General features: G+C 46.7%; 2 protein-coding genes and 1 long non-coding RNA gene across 4 annotated transcripts; 2 read left to right on the forward strand and 1 right to left on the reverse strand.

Annotated features, from left to right (window-relative positions):
- Positions 1–110: 110 nt before the first annotated feature.
- On the forward strand, positions 111–13105 carry rundc3aa (RUN domain containing 3Aa; the record flags this gene model as incomplete). Its single annotated transcript, XM_080009801.1, has 11 exons — positions 111–217; positions 8785–8900; positions 9449–9582; positions 9707–9792; positions 9871–9960; positions 10598–10678; positions 10772–10937; positions 11972–12129; positions 12226–12339; positions 12550–12656; positions 12963–13105. 11 exons carry the CDS (start codon positions 111–113, stop codon positions 13103–13105), a joined length of 1302 nt encoding a protein of 433 aa, XP_079865927.1.
- Positions 1768–5734, reverse strand: LOC307236666. The gene is made up of 2 exons (XR_013844389.1): positions 5533–5734; positions 1768–4685 (listed from the first exon to the last, which is right to left on the reverse strand). It is a non-coding gene; the product is annotated as an uncharacterized lncRNA (long non-coding RNA).
- Positions 13106–14557: 1452 nt separating the features above from the next.
- Positions 14558–23579, forward strand: fam117aa (family with sequence similarity 117 member Aa; the record flags this gene model as incomplete). 2 transcript variants are annotated; one of them, XM_080008861.1, is made up of 8 exons in its annotated part: positions 14558–14654; positions 16436–16581; positions 19061–19156; positions 19316–19426; positions 21363–21470; positions 21578–21800; positions 21890–22064; positions 22150–23579. In XM_080008861.1, the coding sequence occupies 8 exons, from the start codon at positions 14558–14560 to the stop codon at positions 22361–22363; spliced, it is 1170 nt and encodes a 389-aa protein (XP_079864987.1). In that variant the 3' UTR covers positions 22364–23579. The 2 variants fall into 2 exon arrangements, with proteins under 2 accessions (XP_079864987.1, XP_079864988.1); XM_080008862.1 differs by lacking the exons at positions 14558–14654; positions 16436–16581 and adding an exon at positions 18244–18553.
- Positions 23580–23857: the final 278 nt, after the last annotated feature.

Genomic DNA, 23857 nt, shown 5'->3' on the forward strand with positions numbered 1-23857 from the left:
GAGGTAGCCAGGCAGGGAGGGAGGGAGGGAGAGGAGAGGAGAGGAGAGGAGAGGAGAGGGAGGGATCCCGGAACAGCCGCGGACTCCGGGAGGCTCCGACCCGCCGCGGGATGGAGTCGGGCCGCGTCCGGACAGCGATGGCCATGGGGCTGACATCGAAAAAGGCATCGACCCGGAGCGTCTGCGTGGAGCGGAAAAACCTGATCACGGTCTGCAGGTACAGCGCGACGCCGAGCCCCGACCATCTGGGGCGGGGCGGGGGCGTGGGGTCGGCGCGTTATCGTCAAATGCCTTTTACGGCTGCATGCTCAGATGTCATGGAGAAAGATGCTGCAAGATGCGGTTCATCGATACACACATATTTACTGAGGCTGTGACGTCAATGCAGCAAAAGGATAATGCTAATGATAATGATAATAATAATGATAATAATAATTCAATATACATTATTTGTATTATTAGTGTTATTATTATTATTATTATTATTATTATTATTATTATTATTATTATTATTATTACTAGTGGTAGTAGTAGTATTATTATTATTATATTATTTGTTATTATTGTTGTTATTATTATAGTATTATTTGTATTCTTCTTCTTATTTGTATTATTATATTATAATTATTTGTTATTATTATTATTATTATTATTATTATTACTATGAATAATAATAATAATATATATATATATATATATATTTTTTTTTTTAACATTATTATTATGCCGTCATCAAAACTGACCCATTTGGTGAACGCTTGCTGGAAGAGGAAGGTACGTTTTCACCTTCAGGTGCACCCCTGCCATCACATCCTGGCTTATTCTCTAGTGTTGATCCCGGCCTGTATTCACATCCCCATCATTTACCGCGTCCGGCTGTGATCATTGCTGTACGCCATGACACAGTTGTGTAGAAAACATTTGATTCCCCCTTTTATTCCATTTTATTCTGCTTTTGGACAAGGACACATCAGCAAATGAATGGAGTCTCTCAATTAGCAAATCGTCCCCGTGGGGAGTGGGGGTTGCTGCTGCTGCTGCTGCTGCTGCTGCTGCCGCTGCTGCTGCTGCTGGAATATGCATTTTGATTACTGATGCTTTTTTCTTAATTTAATTTCTTCATTTTGCACAGTTAATAATGTTTAACATGGTACAGTGGTGAGGCCAATTGGTTCAGCCTTCAACTGCAGGAGCCAGATCTCAGGTGATAATTAGTCTTCACCCTAATTTCTTAATTATTGCAGTCTTTTCGTGAAGAAATCTGTAATTCAGTAGTCACCCCCATTAATGAAGTGGTGATGTTTCTGAGCTCAGGCTTAAAAGTGCAGTATGAAGCTTGACGCTGACTGGATATGATCTTGTTTCTACATAGGCATACATTTCAATGCCATCCTGTATCGAATGGGATTTATATATTGTATGATATTGTGTTTCAGAAGGTGCAGGGATGTAATTGTTGTTTCAGGGGGTTTGGTGAATATTGTGTCTGAGGCTCCCCGTGCTGAGACGAGGCCTGTGCACTGTGTTGCTACCAGGAGAAGTCAGATCCTCTCTTTCAGTTGTCAAGGGAACTGTTTCCTGTCAGTGAACTGTGTTGCCCAACAAACCCCAAGCAGAAGTGAAGTCATATGCAAAAATCATTTTTTTTTCTCAATCAAATTATTGTTCACTTATTCCGACTCATTTTGGACCAAGAGTCTCTGGTGCTGAGTGATCTAGTTGAAATTAATGCAAGAGTAGTGATTGATTGTCACACTGGCAAATAAATACACCATCAAGCACACTGTCCTTTTATTACAGTACCTTTCTGTCAAAGGTTCATTTGTTGCATTAAGCGACATGTACAGTGTAACAGAACACACAGGGTCACACAGCGCAGGCTTCAAAATAAACAAAGTTCTCACAACGGACTTAAGACACGAATGAAGATTAGCTACGGCACAATACGACCAATGTCTAAATTCAACATAAAACCAGTTAAATCCAAAACATCTAAAGACAAAAAGACACAAGACGAGAGACGGAAGCAAACTTAAACGCAGCGAGGCATAATTATTACACAAATTCTCTCCACTTTAAACAAGGACTCGGCATTAATCGGTTCAGTTGGGGGGCATGTCCTCCTCCTGGCTCTGAATATTTGGTCTACATCTGTATCACTGCCAGCGCCGGGTGTCTCACCCAGGGACCTTGAGCAGAGGGGGACCATCGTTTCTCAAAATGGCAGCCAGGCTATATATTAATGCCTTTGCACTTTGGATGGTCCTCATGTCAGCCGCATCCCTCTGACAGTAGATGGCGTTCAAGTAGTCGAGGGTTGTGCGATTAACAGCCTCGCACACACTGAGAGAGAGAGAGAGAGAGAGAGAGAGAGAGAGAGAGAGAGAGAGAGAGAGAGAGAGAGAGAGAGAGAGAGAGAGCGAGAGAGATCGACAGATTGACAGATCGACTGCATCTGCAGGGCGTGTGTGGCATCAGGCCGGGGTTTCTCTGGCCTGTCTGCCGTGTTTGTTTCAGATCAGACCGGAGCTGCAATACAGCATCCAGTTGTGTTGTGCTGACCGGGAGGCGGCTCATTTTAACATGTTTTCACTGTCTTAGCGAGGCGTTAGTCCTCAGTTAGTACACCAGCTGAAGCCTTTTATTTCTTCTAATACATGTTTGTGTGTGTGTGTTTTATATATATATATATATATATATATATATATATATATATATATATATATATATATATATATATATATATATATATATATCCACACAAAATCCAAACGCTCCTTTCCCCACTATTATACCACTATTATTTCATTTAACATGCAATCAACACACATAAATACAAAGAGTTTGAATTCCCTATGGTCATTTAATGATATTTTGTCCTTTTACTTTGTTTTATAGATTTATCTCGAGTCACGATGCATTTACTTTCCCATGGACTTGTTGTAAAACGTTCTACCACCTAAGACAATCTGCAATTACTGTCCCATTCAACTATGTCTTTAATTAAAAATGACACATTACCCAACCTGGAATAGTGTAATTACCAATACGACTACCAATTTCTACCAATACTTAAAACCTGCCACAGATCCCTGCACAGTATTCTAATTTGACTGCCGATGATCTTTTCCAGTGGCCTCTCCCCTTCGTAAAGTTTGCAGAAGGAGCCTGTTGCGATGAGAGACAAGCATGTACAGCAATACATATGTGTGTGTGTATCAAAACATAACCTGCGGAGAGCTTAATCTGCGCCACTTATACATGGGAAATATTTGGTTTTGCAACTGGGCCTTTGGCAGGGATCGTAATCATCGAAATATGAGCATTTCCAATCAAGCATCAAGCACGTCGAAGTGAATAGTGTGCTCTGCCTGTGGAAAGATCTAACACATATCATGTCCAAGAGAGTTTTGATTTATCCTTATCTCCGACCACTTCAAACAGTTGCTATGGGCAGCGCTCTCCTTTTAACATGTGAGGGCCGGCGTGTACTCCTGCCTTCGTTTGATATTGACACGCACGACCAACGTGTTTGAGGCTGACTTAGAACCCGGAGAGCAGGATATAGAGGCTGTACCAAGTAGTTCATCAGACAGAAGGGAAATCCGCTTATGGCATTGTTGTGGCTTTTTTTTTTTTTCCTTTTTCAACTTTAGAACTCTCGTGTCGATGTCCTTTACCGGGGGGAACCGTGTTGATGGTGACGCGGGGAACCTAAGAAAACATAAATAAGATGGATGAGACTTCAGTGATCTTACATTGTTTTTTTTTGTTTTTTTTTGCTTCTTTGTTGACAAACAAAATGAATCTGAAATGAGTCGGGCGCGTTTGGGTTTTTCAGGTGTGATGCGTGACTTGCGTTTCTACATCGGGAGTTTCCGAGAACCCGGATGTGAAACAGAAACCAGCCGCTCCAGATTCCCGTCGCTGTGAGATGCTTCGTGAGCCCGGCTTCCCTTTTCTACCGCTCTCTGCTCCTCTTCTGCTGCAGTGCTTTCTAATGTCTTTCCTCTCTCTCTCTAAACACTCCCCACTTCCCCCCTTTCCTCGCTCTCAGAACAATTCGAGCTGATCTGATAACCTGCATGTCTGGTTCAACACTGATTTATTTTTTGCCTTTAATATTGTTGCTACTAACTATGGCAGGGCTGTTTTTTGGACATAGGAGATCAAGTACTGGGACTTACAGCATGGTCTGATGCATGTTTCATATGAAAAAAACAAAAATGTGTAAATCATTCCACATCAGCCCATCAGCACCTGGTCTGCGACCCCACACAAGTATTTGTCAGTGACTCGCCCTTGTTCTTCACTTCGTCCCTCCCTCTTCGTCAAAGTTCTGATTTGATGCCCCACCAGGTCTTTCCAGTTCAACGCCGTCAGTGTCCTTCTTGCCCGCTGCTCCATCTACTACATACTCAGACCATGAAACACTTTTCCCAGACCTTCGTTGCGGAGACGCTGCGAGAGACACACGGAACATCTTGGCCAGAAATCACAAATATCCCTCCAATTGAATTTCCATCAGAGCACAAGCCGCGTCTCTTGGCTGGACTGTGCTGTGGTATCTGGAAGGAAAGTGTTGGTCCTCCAAAGGATATAACATCTCTCCCACACCGAGTCCAGTATGTTAAACGCACCAATGGCAGTGGACGATTACTGTGACCGGTGAGGAGTTGTCCACACTACAGAGAGATGGAAATGGAGGAGGGTGGGGGTTGGGGAGATGGGGGACACGGAGAGAGAGAGGAGTCAGGGAGAGACGTTTAGAGGGTGGATGGGCGAAACATTGCTAAAGGCAGAAGCTGAAGGATCCCGTCTGAAACTCCCATCTGTTAAGGTTGGAGTACAGTAGATGCCATTGTCTGGCAAGTGACATCAGGCGGGTCTCTGGAAAAGCAGACTTGTTTGAGTACAGTAGGAAAGTGGGAAACAAGAACAAGGGGCATTTGGAGTGAGCTTAGATTGGCTGAGCTCCAAGCCGAACGAGAGAGGGGGCATACAAAAGCTGCTTGTCAGAAGGAGCCGCAGTTGTTTTTCAGTGTCAAATCGTACCAAGAGCATGCTGTTGTGGCACTCCATGAATTTGCATTGAAGGCACGCCAGTCATTCCGGTTATCTCCACTCCGAAGAACATCAGTCTCCCACTGATCATCCAACCACCACGTTAGATTTTAGTGGCATGCAGTAAGTCAACACAATGTTCCTGTAGAGTGGAATTTGCACTTTCTTTTGTAGCAATTCGGAGGGCAAGCTAAACTCAAACTTAATACCGATTTAAACGTACTCAAACTCAATTAGCTAACCTCTGACACATATGTGCCTACAGGCACCGTCACACAGACTGTGTATTTACGGGAGTTTTTTGGTCAAAGCTTTTTGGTTAGGGAAGCATATACGAACAGCAGTTCCCTATCAAACTTCTGTTTATCCATTTATGATTGCTGAAACCGTGCCCCAACGGAACTGACCTACATTTTCTTTGCAACAGAGTACTTTCTCAGGAGAAAAAAAAAATCAAATTCCACTGACCTGTTTCCTTGAGGAATCCTGCAAGATCAAAACAGTAAAAGTCCCCAAAATAAGTTAAATCCAGTTTCACTAGCCAGTTTGCAGGAGCCCTCTGCAGATCTTGCGGCGGCGTCCGTGTGTTCCCTGTGACGGTGTTGTCTTGTTTTGTGTTTTTGTGTTACGGAGATAAGCTCCTGTCCCCCTATCCGGCGACCAGGTTCCCTCTCACCTAGAGGGTTTTGCGTTTGGGAAAAAAGGCTTTCCTGAAAGATGTGGTGGTGCTGCCGCGGCTGAAAGAGGCACTGCCCAGGGCAATTTTGGTCTTCCCGCTGGTGAAGGTGGAGGAGCCTAGGGACGTGGTGCTCCGGCCCCTGGTGATGGAGGAATTGCCCATGGCAATCTTGGTCTTTCCCCTCTTGATGCTGGTGTTGCCCAGCGAGAGGGCCGTTTTGCCCTCGGTGATGCTGGTGTTGCCCATTGAGGAGGAGGGGGTCGTGGTCCGGACCCGGGTGCTGCGGTGGAGTCTGGGGCTCACTCGGCGCAGCGCATTGCACACTCATGCAGTACACCCTGCTCTACAAGCCCATGGGGAGTGATAGTAGCAGCAGCTACGATCCAAAGCAGACCAGAATGCAAAGGGTGGACCGTGCTACCCCCGTGTCGCATAATGCCCTCGTTGAGCCGTGAGACGTGGGCTGTGGAAGGCCACATACTACCCATGTGTCCCTCTGAATGGACAGAGGCAGACGTAGGTGGCCACAGCTTCTCTGGGCGGACGGGGACAGTGGAACGATTGTCCCCATGCTGCGACGACACTGGACCGCTGAAGGAGACATTGTTACGAAGGCGGACAATCCATGGTGACATCACTTTGTTCTGTGCCATTGTTCTCCTACATCCCCTGGTTGTGAGACGTGTAAAGCTCTGTCTAAAAATGGATACAACTTGTATAACCTGTGTGAAATAAGGCGGCGTTGTCAGCCTTGATAAACAAACAGTTGAACAGGGTTCATGTTTCTCACGTCCTTGATATCCTTTTTTGGTGTGTGTGTGTATGATGCCTTCCCTAAGGGTGTGGTTCCTTCTTTTTGAGTTTTATGGATCACCAGGTTGAAATGGCAGCATTTGCGTCTTTATTCCCCCCTTCCTTTTTTGATTTCATATAATTTGTATTTAAAGGGTCAAAAGGGGGCAGTGGCTCAGGAGGTAGAGCGGGTCGCCAAGTAATGTGAAGATGGCCGGCTCGATCCCGGCTCCTCCTGGTAGCGTGCTGATGTGTCCTTGAGCAAGACACTTAACCCCGTAACTGCTCCCCAGGCACCGCTACATGGCTGCCCACTGCTACTAGATATGTCAGTTACTAGGATGGGTAAAATGCAGAGAAATCATTTCCCCGTTGTGGGACTGATAAAGGTTTATAAATTAAAAAAAATAAAATTATATACAAATCAAAAAAATCAAACAAAGCAGTGTTGAGACATGGTTACCTTTTATGAACACTCTGTTACATTTATAATTGAGCACAAAACCCAATGTTCCTGGTCGGGTAGCATTGTTATTGAGATCCATGCAGACGTCAAAATATAAACCAACATCATCAGCATGCAACATATAGCTTATAGGTTTTTTGAACACTGTATTTAAACAACGTAGCGGACAAAGTGCTCAGCGGAACACTGCTGAGGACACTCCCTCGTGCCCCCTCCCTGCCCTCACACCCTCAACCATCATGTTATCACTGTCACATTCGAATCATGCTCTCATAGAATCGCACATTAGATCTGCAAGTCACTTAGCACCTTCTCATTTCCCACACTCACTGTCGGGCATAACTTGTACAAAGGAGTGAAACACAAACAGTACATTTCCACACTCTATATAAATGGCTTTGTTTACAGTATCACTACTGACCTGTGGAAATTGATCGGACTGAGACATCTCCCAGTTTAGAGTCTTAATGTGTTCACGAGTGAAAATCCCAGTAGATGTTGCTGTGAGTTTCTTTGCCCCTGGTGAGAGTGGTTTTGACCACAGACACAGACTTGGTCCCGTGGGTGAAGGTGAAGGTGGTGAGAGTGCTCGTGACCTCGCCTCGCGTGACGGAGGTCTTGCCCGCGGCTAGGGTGGTGTTGCCCAAGGTAACGGTCGTTCTGCTCCAGGAGATGGAGGATTTACCCCAGGAGATGGCGTACTTAGTCTTCAGCATGGAAACCTTGCCTTTAGTGAAGGAGGTCTTACTCGACAGGAATGTGCTTCTCCACTCATCGTCAGAGCCTTTTTTCGAGGGCTTTGGTGCTTTGGGTGTGTTCGCCCTGGACCCTGGAGTGCCCTCCATCTAGGTGGTCCTGCGTTTGGGCATCAAGGCTTTGCGAAAGGAAGTGGTGGTGGTGCCTCGGGTGAAGCTGGCACGTCCCAGGGCGACGGTTGTCTTCTCCCTCTGGATGGTGGAGTCTCCCATGGAGGTGGTGGTCACTCCCCTGAAGATGGAGGACTTGCCAACGGATACAGTAGTCTTTCCTCTGGCTATGGAGGTGCTGCCCACAGCCAGGGCGGTCTTGCCCTCGGTGATGCTAGTGTTGCCCATGGAAGCGGAGGCGGTCAGCCCTAGCCCGTGCCTGGACCCTGGCTCCTAGCATGCACCCTGCATGGTCTTCCTGTCTGCAGTGGAGTGAGGTGAGCACGCAAGGCCAAAAGCCAAACTGTGGCAGCAGCTGCCCTAAATAGATCAGGCCACCATGTAAAGAGGGAGGGGTGTGTGTGTGTGTGTGTGTGTGTGTGTGTGTGTGTGTGTGTGTGTGCGATTGGATCACTGTTTCACATTATAGCTGGTCCTTTGGAAAAACAAGAGCCAGAGTGACCTGGATCTCCAGAGTTAACAGCGGCTGCAGTGCCGCTGCCCGTGTCATCTGCCATCGGTAAAGACAGGGGGTCAATTGTATTGTTGTCATGACAACGCTGTCAAAGGAGTCAAGGGGTACATTGTGTAGTACACAATGTACAGACAAGACAATCGGAGTGACCTCAGTAGGATTAGATGGCGTGGTTCCCAATTAGGCGATCCTCCCTGTCATTGTGGCTAGGTTCAAATACTGTAGTGATACTGTAATAATACTGTAGCAATACTGTAGTAATACTGGGAGTGTGTCGTGCTTTCTTGTTGTGGGCACTTAAATTCCATTGCCTTTTTAGTTCCCACCGAGCAAATATTTTCTCCCCCACGCACACTCAATACAACTCCTCTCGTTTCTTTGTCCCACTGTGCTTCACTTTCAGATTCTCTGTCAAGACTCTGCTCGAAAAATACACAGCCGAGCCCATAGATGACTCTTCTGAGGAGTTTGTCAACTTTGGTGCCATTTTAGAACACATCCTCAGCCACCGCTTCAAAGGTAACACAGCAGGTAACACATGCTACAGGCACAGTGGGATGCATTTTGTCACTTATTGTCAGCTTATATACAGTAGTTCATGTGTCATAATGGTACAGCATTGCTAGTATTGTTCTGTAGTTTTAGTGTAATTTCCACATTTATCCAAAATGTGTGATTTGCATAATAATAACCCTGAGGAAATGTTTGTGGCGTTAAATAATGAGGGAGTACTCAGATTGAAAAAGAAAGCATCGTAGTAGAGTTTAATGGAAAATTTCCCTTGTAAATTTCCTATGATATGCCATTTTTACAGCAATCAAATGGAACCAAGTTAATGTAATATGATATAATCTTACCCCCTGGTATCTACAAGATGTGTCTTTATATACATTACATTATGTCATTTAGCAGACGCTTTTGTCTGAAGCAATTTACACCTTACACAACACAATTGAAATAGTCGAAATGGAATTATTAAGAACTAGAAGCCCAGGGGCACAGCGTCGTCAGTGCTATAGTGTCCTGCGTCAGGTTGGAGTAACTTCTGTGTTGTGACCATTGTCCAGGTTCAGGAGGCTGGTTCAGCACGGACGGGCCGCGCGGCTTCTGGGAGTACATCCGTCTGGCGTGCGGCAAGGTGCAGAACAACTGCATCGCCAGCATCGAAAACATAGAGAACATCAGCACGTCACGGGCCAAGGCAAGCGTTTTGTTGAGTGTATCCGAGTGAGCGCGCGCGCGTGTGTGTGGGAGAGAGAGATAGTTACAGCGATTGGGGAAAAAAAAAAAAGAAAACCTTTCCTGCTAATCTGTCCACACTGCAGGGCCGGGCATGGATTCGAGTGGCGCTGATGGAGAAGCGTCTATCTGAGTACGTCGCCACGGCGCTCAGGGACACACGGACAACCAGGTTGGACTCTTTGAACGTTACTAAGCCTGAAATCTCCCTCTCGGCGGCGAGTGTTAATCACGTGTTTTCACACGGCAGGAGGTTCTACGAAGACGGCGCCATCATGCTGAGAGAGGAGGCCACGGTGCTTACGGGGATGCTGATCGGACTCAGCGCCATAGACTTCAGGTGAAAACTGGTTTGGTCTCAAATAAAACAGATCTATTCAAGATTCGAGATTTTTATTCGTCACTTACATATACATACTTTCATACATATATGCAGTGAAATGTAATTATATGCAGTGAAATGTAATAATAGTCTGTTCTGGGCCCTTCACTCTGAGTTAAATTGACCAAACGTAGTGATCGAGTCACCTAATTACTGAATTGAGTTGCTTAATTGCCTTTTATCTTAAATGATCCTGTGCATGGAATCTCATGTTATATTCTGTATATTTTCATCTATTTGGCTACTTCAATCTTTTATTTCGATATTTTTAGTATATTTGGCAATTTTCTTTTCACATATTTGGCAAAAAAAAAATTATTGGATATTTTTCATATATTTGGCAATTTTTTTTTTTATACATCTTGTATATTTGGCTATTTTTCTATTTTTTATTTGGTTATTTTGTTTGTTATATATGGCTATTTTTCTTTATATTGCATTGTGGTCATTGTCAGTACTACGCACCAATCCTCCCCAAGATAAATTCCTCGTACATGAAAATGCACTTGGCCAAATGAACGGATTTTGATTCTGGTTCTGGATGATAGTCTCAAATAACATTTAAAAGAACAAAATGTTCCCTCCGTCCCTGCAGTTTTTGCCTAAAGGGCGAGGTACTGGACGGGAAATCTCCGGCTGTGATCGACTACACACCCTACCTGAAGTTCACCCAGAGGTCGGTCCCTTAGATTTACCTCACCGTGGGCTTATTTGCGTTGAAACACGAAATAATGACCATCAGAATGGCGTGTTTGGTTTGCGTGCGCAGCTATGACTACCTGAGCGACGAGGATGACCGCCGCAGCTTGGATAGCAGTAACAGCGAGGAGAGCGTGCCGGAGCATCCCTACATCCCTCTGGTCACCGACGAGGAGAGCTGGAGCAACAAGTGCCGCAAGATGGAGCAGAGGTTCAAGATCGTCTACGCCCAGAAGGTGAGTTCCCATACGTGGAAGCTCCTGTAAGATCTTTGGTCGATAGTCTGTGTCTGCCTGTTTATTAATGACATATTCCAAAAAAATAGGAGCCAACAAGGAAAAGGCTGAAGAGGCTGAGTAAGAAACAGGCACGTGTGCTACTTTCCCCCATAGTGTCCGCTCCCTTCAGAATGATCTACGTAAACCACTTAAATGTGTGGCCGCCCCTCTTCCTTCCACACCCACTTAAATGTCTTCTATAACTCAATGCAACACCATTACTGGCATAGAAATGGGTCCATATGAATGCAAAGATCTCCAAAGAGTTGGTTCGATACAGAGCTTAGTGAGTGCAGAACCTGATGACTCTCCTGAGTAGCTGCCCAAAACAACCTTTATCGAGTGTTTGCATGGCACTGACATTGTTGACACGCTGACGTCTCCAACTCTGAGGACGCACTCAATGCTCTGCAGAGCAGTTTTAGCAACGGTGTTCAGCCAATTTCCTAGACCCGAATGTACACAGGGAGACAATAGAGTAAAAAAAAAGTACCTTTTTTCAAATCGCAAAAGAGCATTAAAGAGCTTTAGGGGGAGTGCACAATCAACTTCGAGACAGGAACACGTCAAGCACATCCCTTTAATTCTCACTTTGAAACTTTGGAATCAGGGCAGAATCTGAGGTATTTACCCTCAGAGGTCCCGACCTAAGAGCTCCCTAAACACCTTGCGTGTGTTTGGTGAATGACAAAGTGGCAGCTTAGAGTGAAGATAGATAGTTATTCAACTTGAACTTCCCTATGGAAAAATATTGACATTCTATTCTATTGTAACGAATGGATTATGAAGGAAAATTGAGAAATTATATATATTTATCACTATCATCTGGATCCATAAGTTTCCTTTTCACTTCATGAACCAAGAGACGTCCTGTGTCACTGCTGCCACAGGACGTTCTCGTTCTCCCATAAATTGTCCGATTTATTCATTTCTCCAAAACATAGGTCTATTTTCCCGTAGCCCACTGCCGACTAACGTAACGTCTTCCACAGGGTTACCTGGAGGAGCTGGTCCGCCTGCGGGAGTCCCAGCTGAAGAACGTGGAGACGGAGAACAAGCGTCTGAGGTCCCGGCTGGAGGAGCTGACCGTCCAGAGCCAGCAGGAGAAGAAGGAGCTGGAGGCCGTCGTGCTGGAGTTGCAGGCACAACTGTGAGGAAGACAAACGTGAACATTAACACACCAGTACACACCAGTTTGACGGCGTTCAAGTCACAAACTGGACCGCACCCTGTGCTTCCCCCGCAGCTCTGCCCTCATCCCCTGTGAGTCGACTCATCTGGCCAAGCACCTGTCCATTCCCCTCGTCAACCAGTGGTCCACCCTTAAAAACAGCCAGGGCGATGTCAAGCTTTTCCGCAGGTAAACCGCCACGGGCGTGGTCCTCTTTTTATTTTCACGTTGTATAACCTTGTTTTTCGATCAGTGGGAATCAACCCGAGTGATTTGTCAATGGAGGTTCTTATGCCAATCACTGCGGATGACGCCCGATGATCGAAAAAATAAGGTCAAAATTCATTTTTGTTTGTTTATTGTAGTTATCTAACGACGTAACATCCTCCGCCCCCACAGGAGGAGTTTCCCCAGCTTGGAGCAGCTCTCCACGGAGGTCAGCCTCAACTCTGACTCCATGCAAACGGACGGGAAGCAGAACGGCGACGCCGCCTGGTCCTCAGCAGGTATCCCCGCCGTCGCGTTGCGAGGACGTGCCCGACGTTAAATGTCACGCGCGGGGTGGAATGTCACAGGGGCGATCCGGGGAATGAATAACGAACACAACATTAAGACACGCGAGCCCATGAGCGCACGCGCCGACGCCGTACTGTTCGGAGTGTACTGTATGTTCGCGCACTTACACAAAGGCGTGTTTGAGGGCAGTCTGTGGTGTAGTTTTGAGCGGGCGGGTGAAGTTATGTCGGGATTCAGAACTCAGAAGCGTGCTTTGTGCTCACATAGTGATAGTGTTTTCTTCCTCCCCCTCCCAGGGAAAGACTGCACCCCGTCCATGCTGGGTCTGTGCGGCTCCTTGGCCTCCTTGCCCAGCTCCAAGTCCTTGGCCAGCCTTAAGTCCAGCGAGTGCTTGGTCAACATCAGCACGGAACCCAGCCCGGCGCTCTCCCCCAGCTAGGAAGGAAGTGACCCTCCAACCCCCCCCCCCCCCCCCCGTCTCCCTATAGATGCTGCATTAACCGCGACGACTCACTGTCCTCTCCCGAAAACCACAGCTCCGCTCCAGCTCATCTCATCGTCAAAAAAAACAACCCGCTTGAATCTCCGCTTCCCCGATCCCCACAGGTGTCACGGGGAACCGACGGGCAAAGACTTTTCAGTTGCCGCCATTTCTGTAACTTTTGCACAGGCGAATGTGAGGTTGCGATTTAAAGGTGGACGTTACACACACCCTTCCGGCCGGTTTCAGCCTCCTCCGAGGCATCCGGGGATGTGGCTATGATTTACGTTTGTCTTGTTTTTTTTTTCCCCTCCGTGTGACACGTTCACCTCTCCTCCTCTGTCCCCGTTCCCTCTCCGAACGCTGTTGTTCTGCGTGTTAGCACCCCAGCCGCCCCCCCCTCCATTCCTCTCCATCGCTTCATTTCAAAATGTAAACAGAGATGTCACAGTCACCACCCGGTGGAGGGGAAAGTCTGATGATGTTGCGTCGAGAAGGTTTGGGATCCTCCGTCCTAACACGGGGTCATCGGTGATGGGAATCAGCATTTAAACCAGGAGTCGCCCACATCCGGCATGCACCGTCACGATCACAATCATAATTCTGCTTGGGTAATCAGCCAATACTGTCGCAGTGTCAATAAGTATGTGCAGCAATTTATTGATTTCTATCCAAACAAACTGATTGTTAATCTTAATTTCATTGAATCCACCTGTATGTCCATTCTGTGTGTAAGCCTTTGGTCATTTATTCTGGTTTGTTTTTATGGCCTTTTTGATGTTTCAATAAAATGCCTTTTTTGTTCTGTCTACCTCCAATTGTTCCTAATATAACGCGACCGTAGGTGAAATACTAGGTTTCTATTCACAAGGAAACACATTTACGGTCACCATTTGAACACTATAAGAAACCAGGAGATTTTTTTTTATGCGGATGTTTAGGTGTTTTTTTTTTTATTATTGAGATATTTTTTAATTGCATAGAATCAGGGCCCCTGTATGCATTGCAGTTAGTGGCACTCCAGTGACCCCCAGTGGCATACTTGTGTAATGCATACACTTATATTTTTGTACCATGAATATCAACCTGTCGGAAAAATATATTTTCTCTATAAGTCATGGAAGTGATGACGATAAAAAATGAAGTAAAAGTCCCAGTTCAACCAGATGTGACTTGATACGGCCATGCGAGAGACCCGCACCACCTCCTTTCAATGGGAGGGGAATGGAGGTGGGGGAGAGAACCTCCACCAAAGTGGGCAGGACCTTTAAGTTTTTCCCAAGGTGACAGATGGACGTCTCGACCAATCGACGGCCAGTAGTATTTCGCACCAGCCAATCAAATGAGGGTTTGGTCGTTGAGGCTGCTAAAGTTGATTCAGATCGACGAGTTTTAGCAGTTTTTTGGGGGATGTCGTGCAGGAACGGACTGCCTCGAGGGGCCAACCCCGGTTTACAGCCTGTAAGGGCCACGGTTCCGTTCCAGCTGCACAGCAGGACCAAGACAGGTAAAACACAACATTGACATCCATAGTTAATAAACATATTCCGAGTATGATCACTATTTATGTTCCAATCGAGAGATGGTGGCTGCCTGAGGTTGCAAATGAATACAAAGGGTTGCAATAACGTCACTTTTTACCACCCATTCCGCAGGGCAAGCCGCTTTCTCAGCAGATAATACACTTGTCAGGTACATTTGGCCTCTTATTTCGGATCTTTCCTCAGTATCAATTGTCCCCACCGCTGCCACCACCTCAAGGCTGGCGAGCGGCTCGTTCGGCGCGAACGCATCTTTTTAAAAGACTCGGACGTCTGGAGTCACTCCGGGAAAACGAGTCGGTCGCTCCTTTCGTTCAACTGCACGCGGGCTCTCACCGAGGCCCGAGCCCTGTCCCGCGAATGAAAACAGCAGCGTAACCCAACAGGCGCAATTCGGGGGAAGGAGGGCACTTGGCGTAATTCGCGTTTTAATGTTGGAAAACCGAACGACTCTTTACTGGGTTGCACGCCAGGAACCGAAGCTCCAAAACCGTTCATCACGCCGAACCTCCTGCGCATGCCCATTATTGGTTCACGGCCTTATCTTTATTGCAGAACGTCTTGACAATACCTCCAATTAACATGGAGGAATATGTTTCATTCTGTTTCATTATCACGTACAAATCACTGGGCCTGCATTGGAAATAAGTATACTTTACACTCCAGACATCTGTCACCACCAATGCTGAGTGTTGTTTTTGGAAGGGTTTTGATGTGTGTTGTCGGTTTGTGTTGGTGAGTCCTCTCTCTCTCTCTCTCTCTCTCTCTCTCTCTCTCTCAAAAAAAAAAATCTCTTTTAATATAAATAAATGTCTCTCCACCTCCACTGCCGCTCCACCTTTGTGGATGTGCTGCTCGCCCGTTGCACTCATTGTGAATGCAGTTATTATGTGTGTGTGTGTGTGTGTGTGTGTGTGTGTGTTTCTCTGCATCTTCTGCGTGCCAGCGTGCTTGGCCCGTGAAGCCTGATTCTGAGCAGATGTAGGTGAAACCTGTCGCGACGCCAATTCATCCGCGGTAAAGTACCAGGTTGTGACCCGTTCCGGGAGTTAAGCCTGCGCCGTGAGACGTTACTGGGACGCTCCATCACCCCCTGCACTCTGACCCTGGAGCTCTCTGCCGCATGTGGCATTCCAGCAGCAGCACTTTAAAGGGCTCTTTGTTTTGGTTTTAAGGTGCCCTGCTCTGTTTGACTCTGACCATGCCACTCCGGTGTGTATGTTGTGGTGTTTATTTAGTGTGTGTGTGTGTGTGTGTGTGTGTGTGTGTGTGTGTGTGTGTGTGTGTGTGTGTGTGTGGGTTCCAAGTCGTGATGGTGTCCCGTTGGAACAGTTGCCAGTCTTGGTCAGCTCTGCAGCGGGCCAGGCAGCGTGGGCCCCACTTGCTAAAGATTACAATGAGCTGCCAACACACACACGGAATACCTCCGTGGCCGGCTCACCACCAGGCGCTGGGAGCTAGCCTCGGGGGCCATTTTGTGAACATTTACCGGTGTTGATGTTTCTGCAAAACCTGATCCTCTGAGCGAGCGTTAATGGAGGTTCTTGGAAGTGATCTCTGTTTTGTTTTTGCTTTGCTGCTCCGGCAGATAAAAGTTACAAGTCCGTGCGTGGGTTTAACAAAAAAGGGAGTTTGGGGCACAAATTCTTTGATGGGGATTGGACAGTCTTGCCTAATCTCTCGTCGTCCACTGTAGCTCCTAATCTCTTAAGTCATTTCAAAGCCTGAAAATGTTTTGTCTCTCAAGCCGACAGGAACCCCTCTCGCCCTCCGAGACCGTCGATCCGCAGAACCCTGTCCTTGGATGCCATCGTCGGGCCCTATCTGCAGGGACAGTGGCCCAAGGAGGCGGAGAGCCCTGCCATTACCTGTGTGAATGACAAGGCCACGCAGGTGGGTTCCGTAACTCTCCAGGAGAACCCCGTAACCGTGTCTCTGGTCCCCCCTGCACACAGCGGCTCTTTGTTTGTTTCTCTGAGAAATCACCTCAACAGCATCACCATGAGTTACTATCTGCAGCGAGCCTCAAAATTCCTTCCAAGATTCAAGACCGGTCGAATGTTGAACTGATGACTATCTGTGTTTTTCAAAGCTGATTGGTATTTCCACCTTTGACTTCCAATCCAAAAACTCTCAACAGACATTTTTAATTAGCATTTTTTTTTATTTTTTTTTGGTGTGTGTTTTAAGCACTGAAATACTTTTAACTCACTTCCTGCACTGTAGTAATACTCTAGCTCCCACCATGTACTACCCAGTACACTATACTGACCCTAAGTGTTGGCCCATCCTATTTCTGGACCTAATGGATTCCGGTATTTGCGTCCCCTCGAGTGAGAACTCGGCCGGTTTCCACAAGTTTTCTGTATTTCTATGTGTTTTTAGAGGTTTCTCAAGTGGGTTCGTGGTCCGTAGTTGACTCTGCAGGTGTCTGGTGGTTCCAGTGTGACGCTTGGCGTGGAGAGCAGCCAACTGGAAACGCTTGTTTTGTTCCTTTCAGCCTATGCTACTCCAACCTCGTTTCTCCCCCCCTTGCACCCACTACACAAAAACTACCCATAACTAGTGCACCCAAGCCACAGTTAAGATCACCCAGCTCCTTGGCTACGCAGTCCTCTGCCTCTATTGTCAAAACGGACCCCTCCTGACCTCATTATAAGCCCCCCCATCCCCCAGCAGCTTCCCCTAACACACACACACACACACACACACACCCCAATGACCACCACTTCTCTCAGCATCTCAAAGCCATACTCTGGCGTAGGCTCTGGGTGATATAGTGATAAGATATCGATATTGTGATACCAGAAAATATATTGTCTGGGATTTTGGTGATCGTATATGTCGCAACGTAGTTAGATGTTGACTTTAAGGCCGCGTGGAAGTAAAGTAAAGCGACTTTCGGAACTTCGTAGACTGTTGTCGATGTTTATAGGCGATGCCTCCACCCACTCGGTCACATACATCCAAAACATATTGTGTTATTTGATCCAGCCCTGCTCTGGCGAAGTTCCACTTTATTTCCGAAAATAACTTCGGCAATTTACAGCTGTTTCCATACTCTCTGCCCCGCACGACCTGGGTCTCTTCGATCATCTTTCTTAGAAAAGCCAGGCTTGCAGGCTTGTAATGACAGGGAGAATGTATTCTATTACATTTTTTAAGAATACTAAACTACAACCGAGCACCCGCAGGAATGACTAATATTTAAATTTTGCCGCACGCCAAGCGGGGGGTGGGACAACATCGGAAACATTAGCTGCGATGCGCCCGGCCACAGTACCGGGGCAGTCTTTTTATAGGTCGGCGTCCCGTGATCCTCCTGCTCACGTCGGGGGCTCGGGGCTGCGGCAGCGCCGGTAATTCGACACCCACCTCCCTGTATAGGCAACTTTAGCCCGGCCGTCCCACCCTGAACCCGCCGGATAGGGCAGAAGATGGCGGCAATGTTTGATACTTACGCCGCCCCCGCCCCCCAGTGACTTATGAAATGGGTCTGATATGTCGGACTGCTGACGACTATCCAGAGACCAGAGGACTCAAAAAGAAGCCATGCTGCAGGAACGCGGAGCTACTAAGATCCTTGCCAGCTGAGCTTGGCCCGGACGTGATAACAGCTGAGTCTCAGAAGGCTGCGTGTGCGACACGGGCGATAAGGAGCGTGAGGGGTGGAGGGGGGGGAGCGTCTGATTATGCGGCTGAGGTGTGACCCGGTCTCTCCTCGAAGATGAATCTCCACTCGGCCGCCTTGGTTCAGCAGCTGGTGGGACTGAACCCGGTCGCCGCCACCGCCACCACCACCACCGCCACTGCCACCACCACTGCCACCGCCGCTCGAGGATCCAGAGTTAATGTCAAGAAATCGGTATGAGCATTCCACTGCAAGGTGCGGCCTTCCAGCGTGACGACGTGTTTAGAAAGAGACCTGTTTTGGGCTGAAACTTCATAAGAGAAATCGAGTGTGGGAAAGCCGTCTGGTTTATTGGTGTTCTCGCTCCGCGTGACTTTGAGAAAACATCATTGGGGGGGGGGGGGGAAGTGCATTTGCGTGCCATTCTTAAATACTTAGAACAGCTGTTCTGTGGCCGGTGTGCACTGCAGCTGTGAAACAACACTTCCGTCCTTCCTAATATTCAAAGTAGCCTTATCAGCTCCCTAACAGGCCCTCCTACAACAAGGGGCAAAATCATTTTTCTAATTTATTATTCATTCTTCCCCTCGTGTGTGTGTGTGTGTGTGTGTGTGTGTGTGTGTGTGTGTGTGTGTGTGTGTGTGTGTGTGTGTGTGTGTGTGTGTGTGTGTGTGTGTGTGTGTGTGTGTGTGTGTGTGTGTGTGTGTGTGTGTGTGTGTGTGTGTGTGTGTCCGTCCACAGACCCCCAGCTCTTGGGCAGAAGAGACCCGGGGGAGGAGGGCTCACGGCGGACACAAGCGCTCCGCTTCGTGGGGCAGCGCCGAACACTTGAGGGAGGCACGTATTTCACCTGTTATGCAATCGTTTTGTAATTCTGCACCATCACCTTCTCTCTGCCCCTCCCCACTCTCTGCTACACCTCTGTCTTAGTGTCGTCCATTTTGAAAAAGGAGTACTAGTGACTCCTAACCACCCTTGTCTCCACTCTGCCCTCAGGTGGCCAAACTGAGGCACCAGCTGCAGAAGCGCTCGCGCCATGGTCCCCCCAGCGTGGGATGTGAGCCTCAGCACTCCCCCCTCGCAGGCCACTCGGCGGGCGTCACTCAGGTGGGCACGGGAAGTAGCCCCCACTTTGAGAGTGTGTTTGGCTGGTTTTAAAAACTGCCACAGGACTGAAAAGGCGTCCGCTGCAGGATGTAATCAGACTTTGGTTAACACCTCGCCGATGTAAGATCTCACTGAAATTACCATTTTAAATGGGGTTTCAAGTCTTGTTTTGCTCCGTTGCGCTCAACTTCCGCAGGCAGACGGAGACCGAGCCAGCAACAGGGATCTATAAAAATGACTGTCTTTTATTAGGAGCTGCTGTCATCCTGCATTCCACCCTGTGCTGATGTGACTATAATGCAGAAAGAACACTTTGAAACATGAGCACCTAAACATAAGGCGCTGAACACAGTTCCACATTAATGTTATCACATAAATTCACATTGTTTCTTTATTCCATATCCTTATTCCACTGGCCAGCCACAAAGGGAGACTTGTCCAGACTGTGCAAATGTGTTACATGATGTTTAATTTTGCTTTGACGTGGAATTTTCGCCTTTATTATGGGGATTCACTCATGTAGATACGAGTACTGTGTATTTGTTTCGCCCAAATGTTTTATATACCAAATGCAGAGAGACATGGATCAAACATTACAGGGCCATTTTCTTCTTTTGACAAAGCATGCAGGTTGTTAAACTGTCATTGATTATGTTGAAATGACTCCAAACTAAGTCTTAGCCTGCGGACTGTAAACTTTGGACACATAGTTGTATTTTGGTTCTCTTCATTTGCTCTACAATAACACCAAAGAACGACCCAAAAACATCCTTGTGGGAGTCCCTGCCCACCGGTAGGGGTTTAAGTTGGGAGTCAGAGTCTTTCTGGCACTTGGGCACCGACATGGCATGAGCTATTATTTAACGATTAGAACAGAAAGGCTCGCTGGCCAAAACAATAAGTCGTGGCGTGGGAATGACCTAGCTCCAGGCCAGCTGATGAACCCCGTGCGCCGATCCCGCTCTGTAAGACAGACAAACATTAAGAAAGCTCCCTGCCTAGAATCGGGCCAATCAGCGCCGCTTGTGCCCTAATTCGGGCGATTTGGGACAGCTGTGCGGCCACGGGAAGGAAGCCGGGCTGCCGTCTGCAGCAGGGGCTTGACCGCCACAATCCCAGACAATTTGCTCTGGTAAAAAAAAAAAAAAAAAATACGGGTCGGATGGTGAAGAAGAGAATTTGGTTGGGGACTACCTCATAGTAAAATAGTACAAATTGAAAATGGCTATGGAACATCTTTAAACAGTATTCCTCTTTTTCAGTTTCCGACTCAATATCCATACAGGATGTGAAAAATGTCATCCCTTGCAACAAAATGGCAGAATTGAATGCATGCCGAAGACACCTAATGAGGCGTCTTCACACTGAACAGTTCTGGGGACTCCCTGAGGGGAACTGGGAAGGTCCCCTGAGAACCAGATATCTACAAGGGCTTATTTTTCTGGTTGCAATCACACTGCACCGGAACTCTGAAGTGACGTAAGCCAACGGGATTTCAGTGTGAGCTCCGTGCTATATTTACTCTGTAACTTTTACTTATTTCACCTTACCGGTCCACTAAAATCAGTTTTTGAACAAATTTGAGGCGAGAAACAAGCAATCCAGTTGCTGAGTCTTCACTCATGTTAGATCTACAAGACGCAATTCAAAAGTTTGCTCTGACTTTTGTAAGGCAAGGGCTTGCATCGGGGGACTGCACAGGGATATATTTTTTTTTAAATTCAATTAGGATTATTTTTAAAAGTTGGAAAAAAAATAAATAATCCCTCCACGGAGTTCAAAGAACTACGAACATTCCTAGTTCTTGCAGTGCGGACACTGAAAGGGATGGTTTGTTCATGAAGTTCTTAGAACTATGAAAAAGTTCAGTTCAATCACTGCTTTACCCTCACGAATAAATATATATTTTTTTCTTTCTTTCTCTCTTTTCCACCAGACTCTGCCCCTGAACAGACTGGCCTCTCGACTGCGGCGGAGTGTTGAAGGTCTCAACCTTGAGCTGGAAGAAGTTTTCGTGTCTGAGAACCCTGTCGACCAGCACGAGGTAAAGTAACCACAGTTACAACAGTTTGGCTGTCCAGACCTTTGGCGCTTCTTTGTTTCCGTTGCTAGCTTTTGTGACCGCTCTTGTCCCCCTCCCGAATCCTCCAGATTTTGGACGTCCCAGACGGCCACAGGGCCCCTGTTCCTGCCCTGAGATGCAGCAGTGGCTCGCAGAGCGACCCCTCGCCCGCTCCCGTGGATCCTTCCCTCTCGCCATCTCAGTCTCCCTGCGCCTTGGATCCCTCCCTCCTGTCGCCGTCACATTCCCCCTGTCCCCTGAACCGCTCTCTGCTGTCTCCCTCACAGTCTCCCTGCCCCATGGGAGAGCCAGGTCAGAGAACTCTGCATTACTTTGACTTGATCTCTTACAAGTGATTCCGGAAATAACTTGGAACTAATGACTAATTCTGCCTGTAACAGAGTCTGTGGAATGTGAGACTCTGTGCCCCTCAGCGTCGACTTCACCTCCTCAGTTTATCTTGGATCCGTCTTTGTTGAAGCCCTCCTCCTCCTCCCTCCATCCCTACAAAACCTACTCCTTTCAGAGAGAGCCTCCGGAAGGCTGTGAGCGCATCCGTGTGTGTGAGGAGGCAACGTGAGTAAAGTGGCCTTGGAGTGATTGTGACCAAATGGTTGCATGAAGGCTCCTAAAGTTATTCTGTCTCTCTCTTGACCTCCAGGTCTCCTTGCCAGGGGGAGCCCTTTCTCCAGCCAAGTTGTCCTGACCCAAACAAGGTCAACTTCACTCCGCATGGAGGCTCGGCCTTCTGCCCCGTTAGTCTCCTCAAGCCCCTCCTGCCCTCCATGGACCTTCTCTTCCGCGGTCTGTCAGTTTCCCCGGTCACCGGCTGTCCAGGACCCGTCTCTCCCACCAGGCAGCTGGGACTGCAGTAGATGGGTGCAGGAGCAGGAGCCTGTTGGAAGTGATTGTTTTACAAAATGGGTAACAATGGATCCCCTTTGTCTTGTGGTTAATCTAATTGCAAACAACTGTTGGAAAATGTGTCACAAAACACATTCGACATAGTTATTCTTGAGTATCAACTTGGCTCTAAAAATATTTGCCTGATTACATGATTTGTTACACTCGCTGGGTGCTTGGACATGAACCTGATATTTGTTTTATCAGTACTGAAATTGGCCTTGAATCCTCATGCAGACAATACTGGGACACGGCTCAAGTTTTGGCAAACGACACGAGACTGCTTGTTTGATATGACTTGAGTTACTGACATTATATTGAAAAATATAAATAACATTTTACTTAATTTCAGCGTATAGGAGAAATGCTGCTTCAGCCGTTCCTTATGGTAAATTTTTGTGAGTTCAAAAGTGAATACCTGAAGCACTTACAGAACACGTTGACTGCCATTACTATCCTTGTAAAGTATTATGTTTTGGTAGATTAGATTTGATAGTGACCTCACTGGTATAAGTAATTCATGATTTATAGAACTTTGAGATAAGCTGTTTTTAAGGTATTTTGTATAGGGCCTACAACTTTTGCTTTTATAGATTTGTAAAGAGAGAGACTTTCATTTTTCAAGGAGAAGCAGGATGAACTATTTTTGTATTCTGATGACAAGTAGCCTTGGTATTTTGTATTGACTTGTTTGTTTATACTTCCATTGTTTATAGTTTCTTACAGGCAGAGATGGACATTTCTTGTCATATTTCTTTACTGATTTCTGTGCAAAATTGTCCTCATTGTGCTGAATTTAAAAAAAAAAAAAGATAACTTGCTAAATTCTGTTAGCAAATACTGGTTGGCCACTAGAATGATCAGTAAAAAATATTTTGTTGGACACAGGTACCTAAGTTCCATCTATGTTGAGGCTATTATTGCTAAAATTCTGGTAATTTTGATCTTATTTGAATGTTATTGATTGTATTGACAATGGATGTTCTCTTCAATCCAATCCTATGCAACACTGAGTTGAAAACATGACCTGCAGGATGCCAACTCAAGAAATATTCAAATTAACTATATTATGGCAATAACTTTTTTTTTTTTTTTTTTTTTCTGCAAGGTTGGGCAGACAACTCTTTCTGTATGAATATATTTTCAAAAGTGTTATTTTCATTCCTGTGAATAAAATCTAAAGATCTACTTTCGCTGCAGCTATTCTTGGGCGGGCGACGGTTCCCTTTGTTGTTGATCTACTTCTGTGACACGTGTACGTTTGTGTACTTTTTTTTTTACGCCCCGCCCACTTTCCCCAAAATTCGCAGCGTGATTGGCCAGGGGCGATGTTCTTTGGTCTCATTTGGACCTATGGGCTTCCTCCACATCTGAAGACGACTTAAGGCTACGCTACACGCACTGGAAGGCCCCCCCCCAGACGCTTGCGTAGTAGACTTCGCATTGCCACGCGATCGAAACACGGC

Source organism: Zeus faber (assembly GCF_960531495.2).
Source record: "Zeus faber genome assembly, chromosome: 11".
In the NCBI taxonomy this organism is placed as follows: Eukaryota; Metazoa; Chordata; class Actinopteri; order Zeiformes; family Zeidae; genus Zeus; species Zeus faber.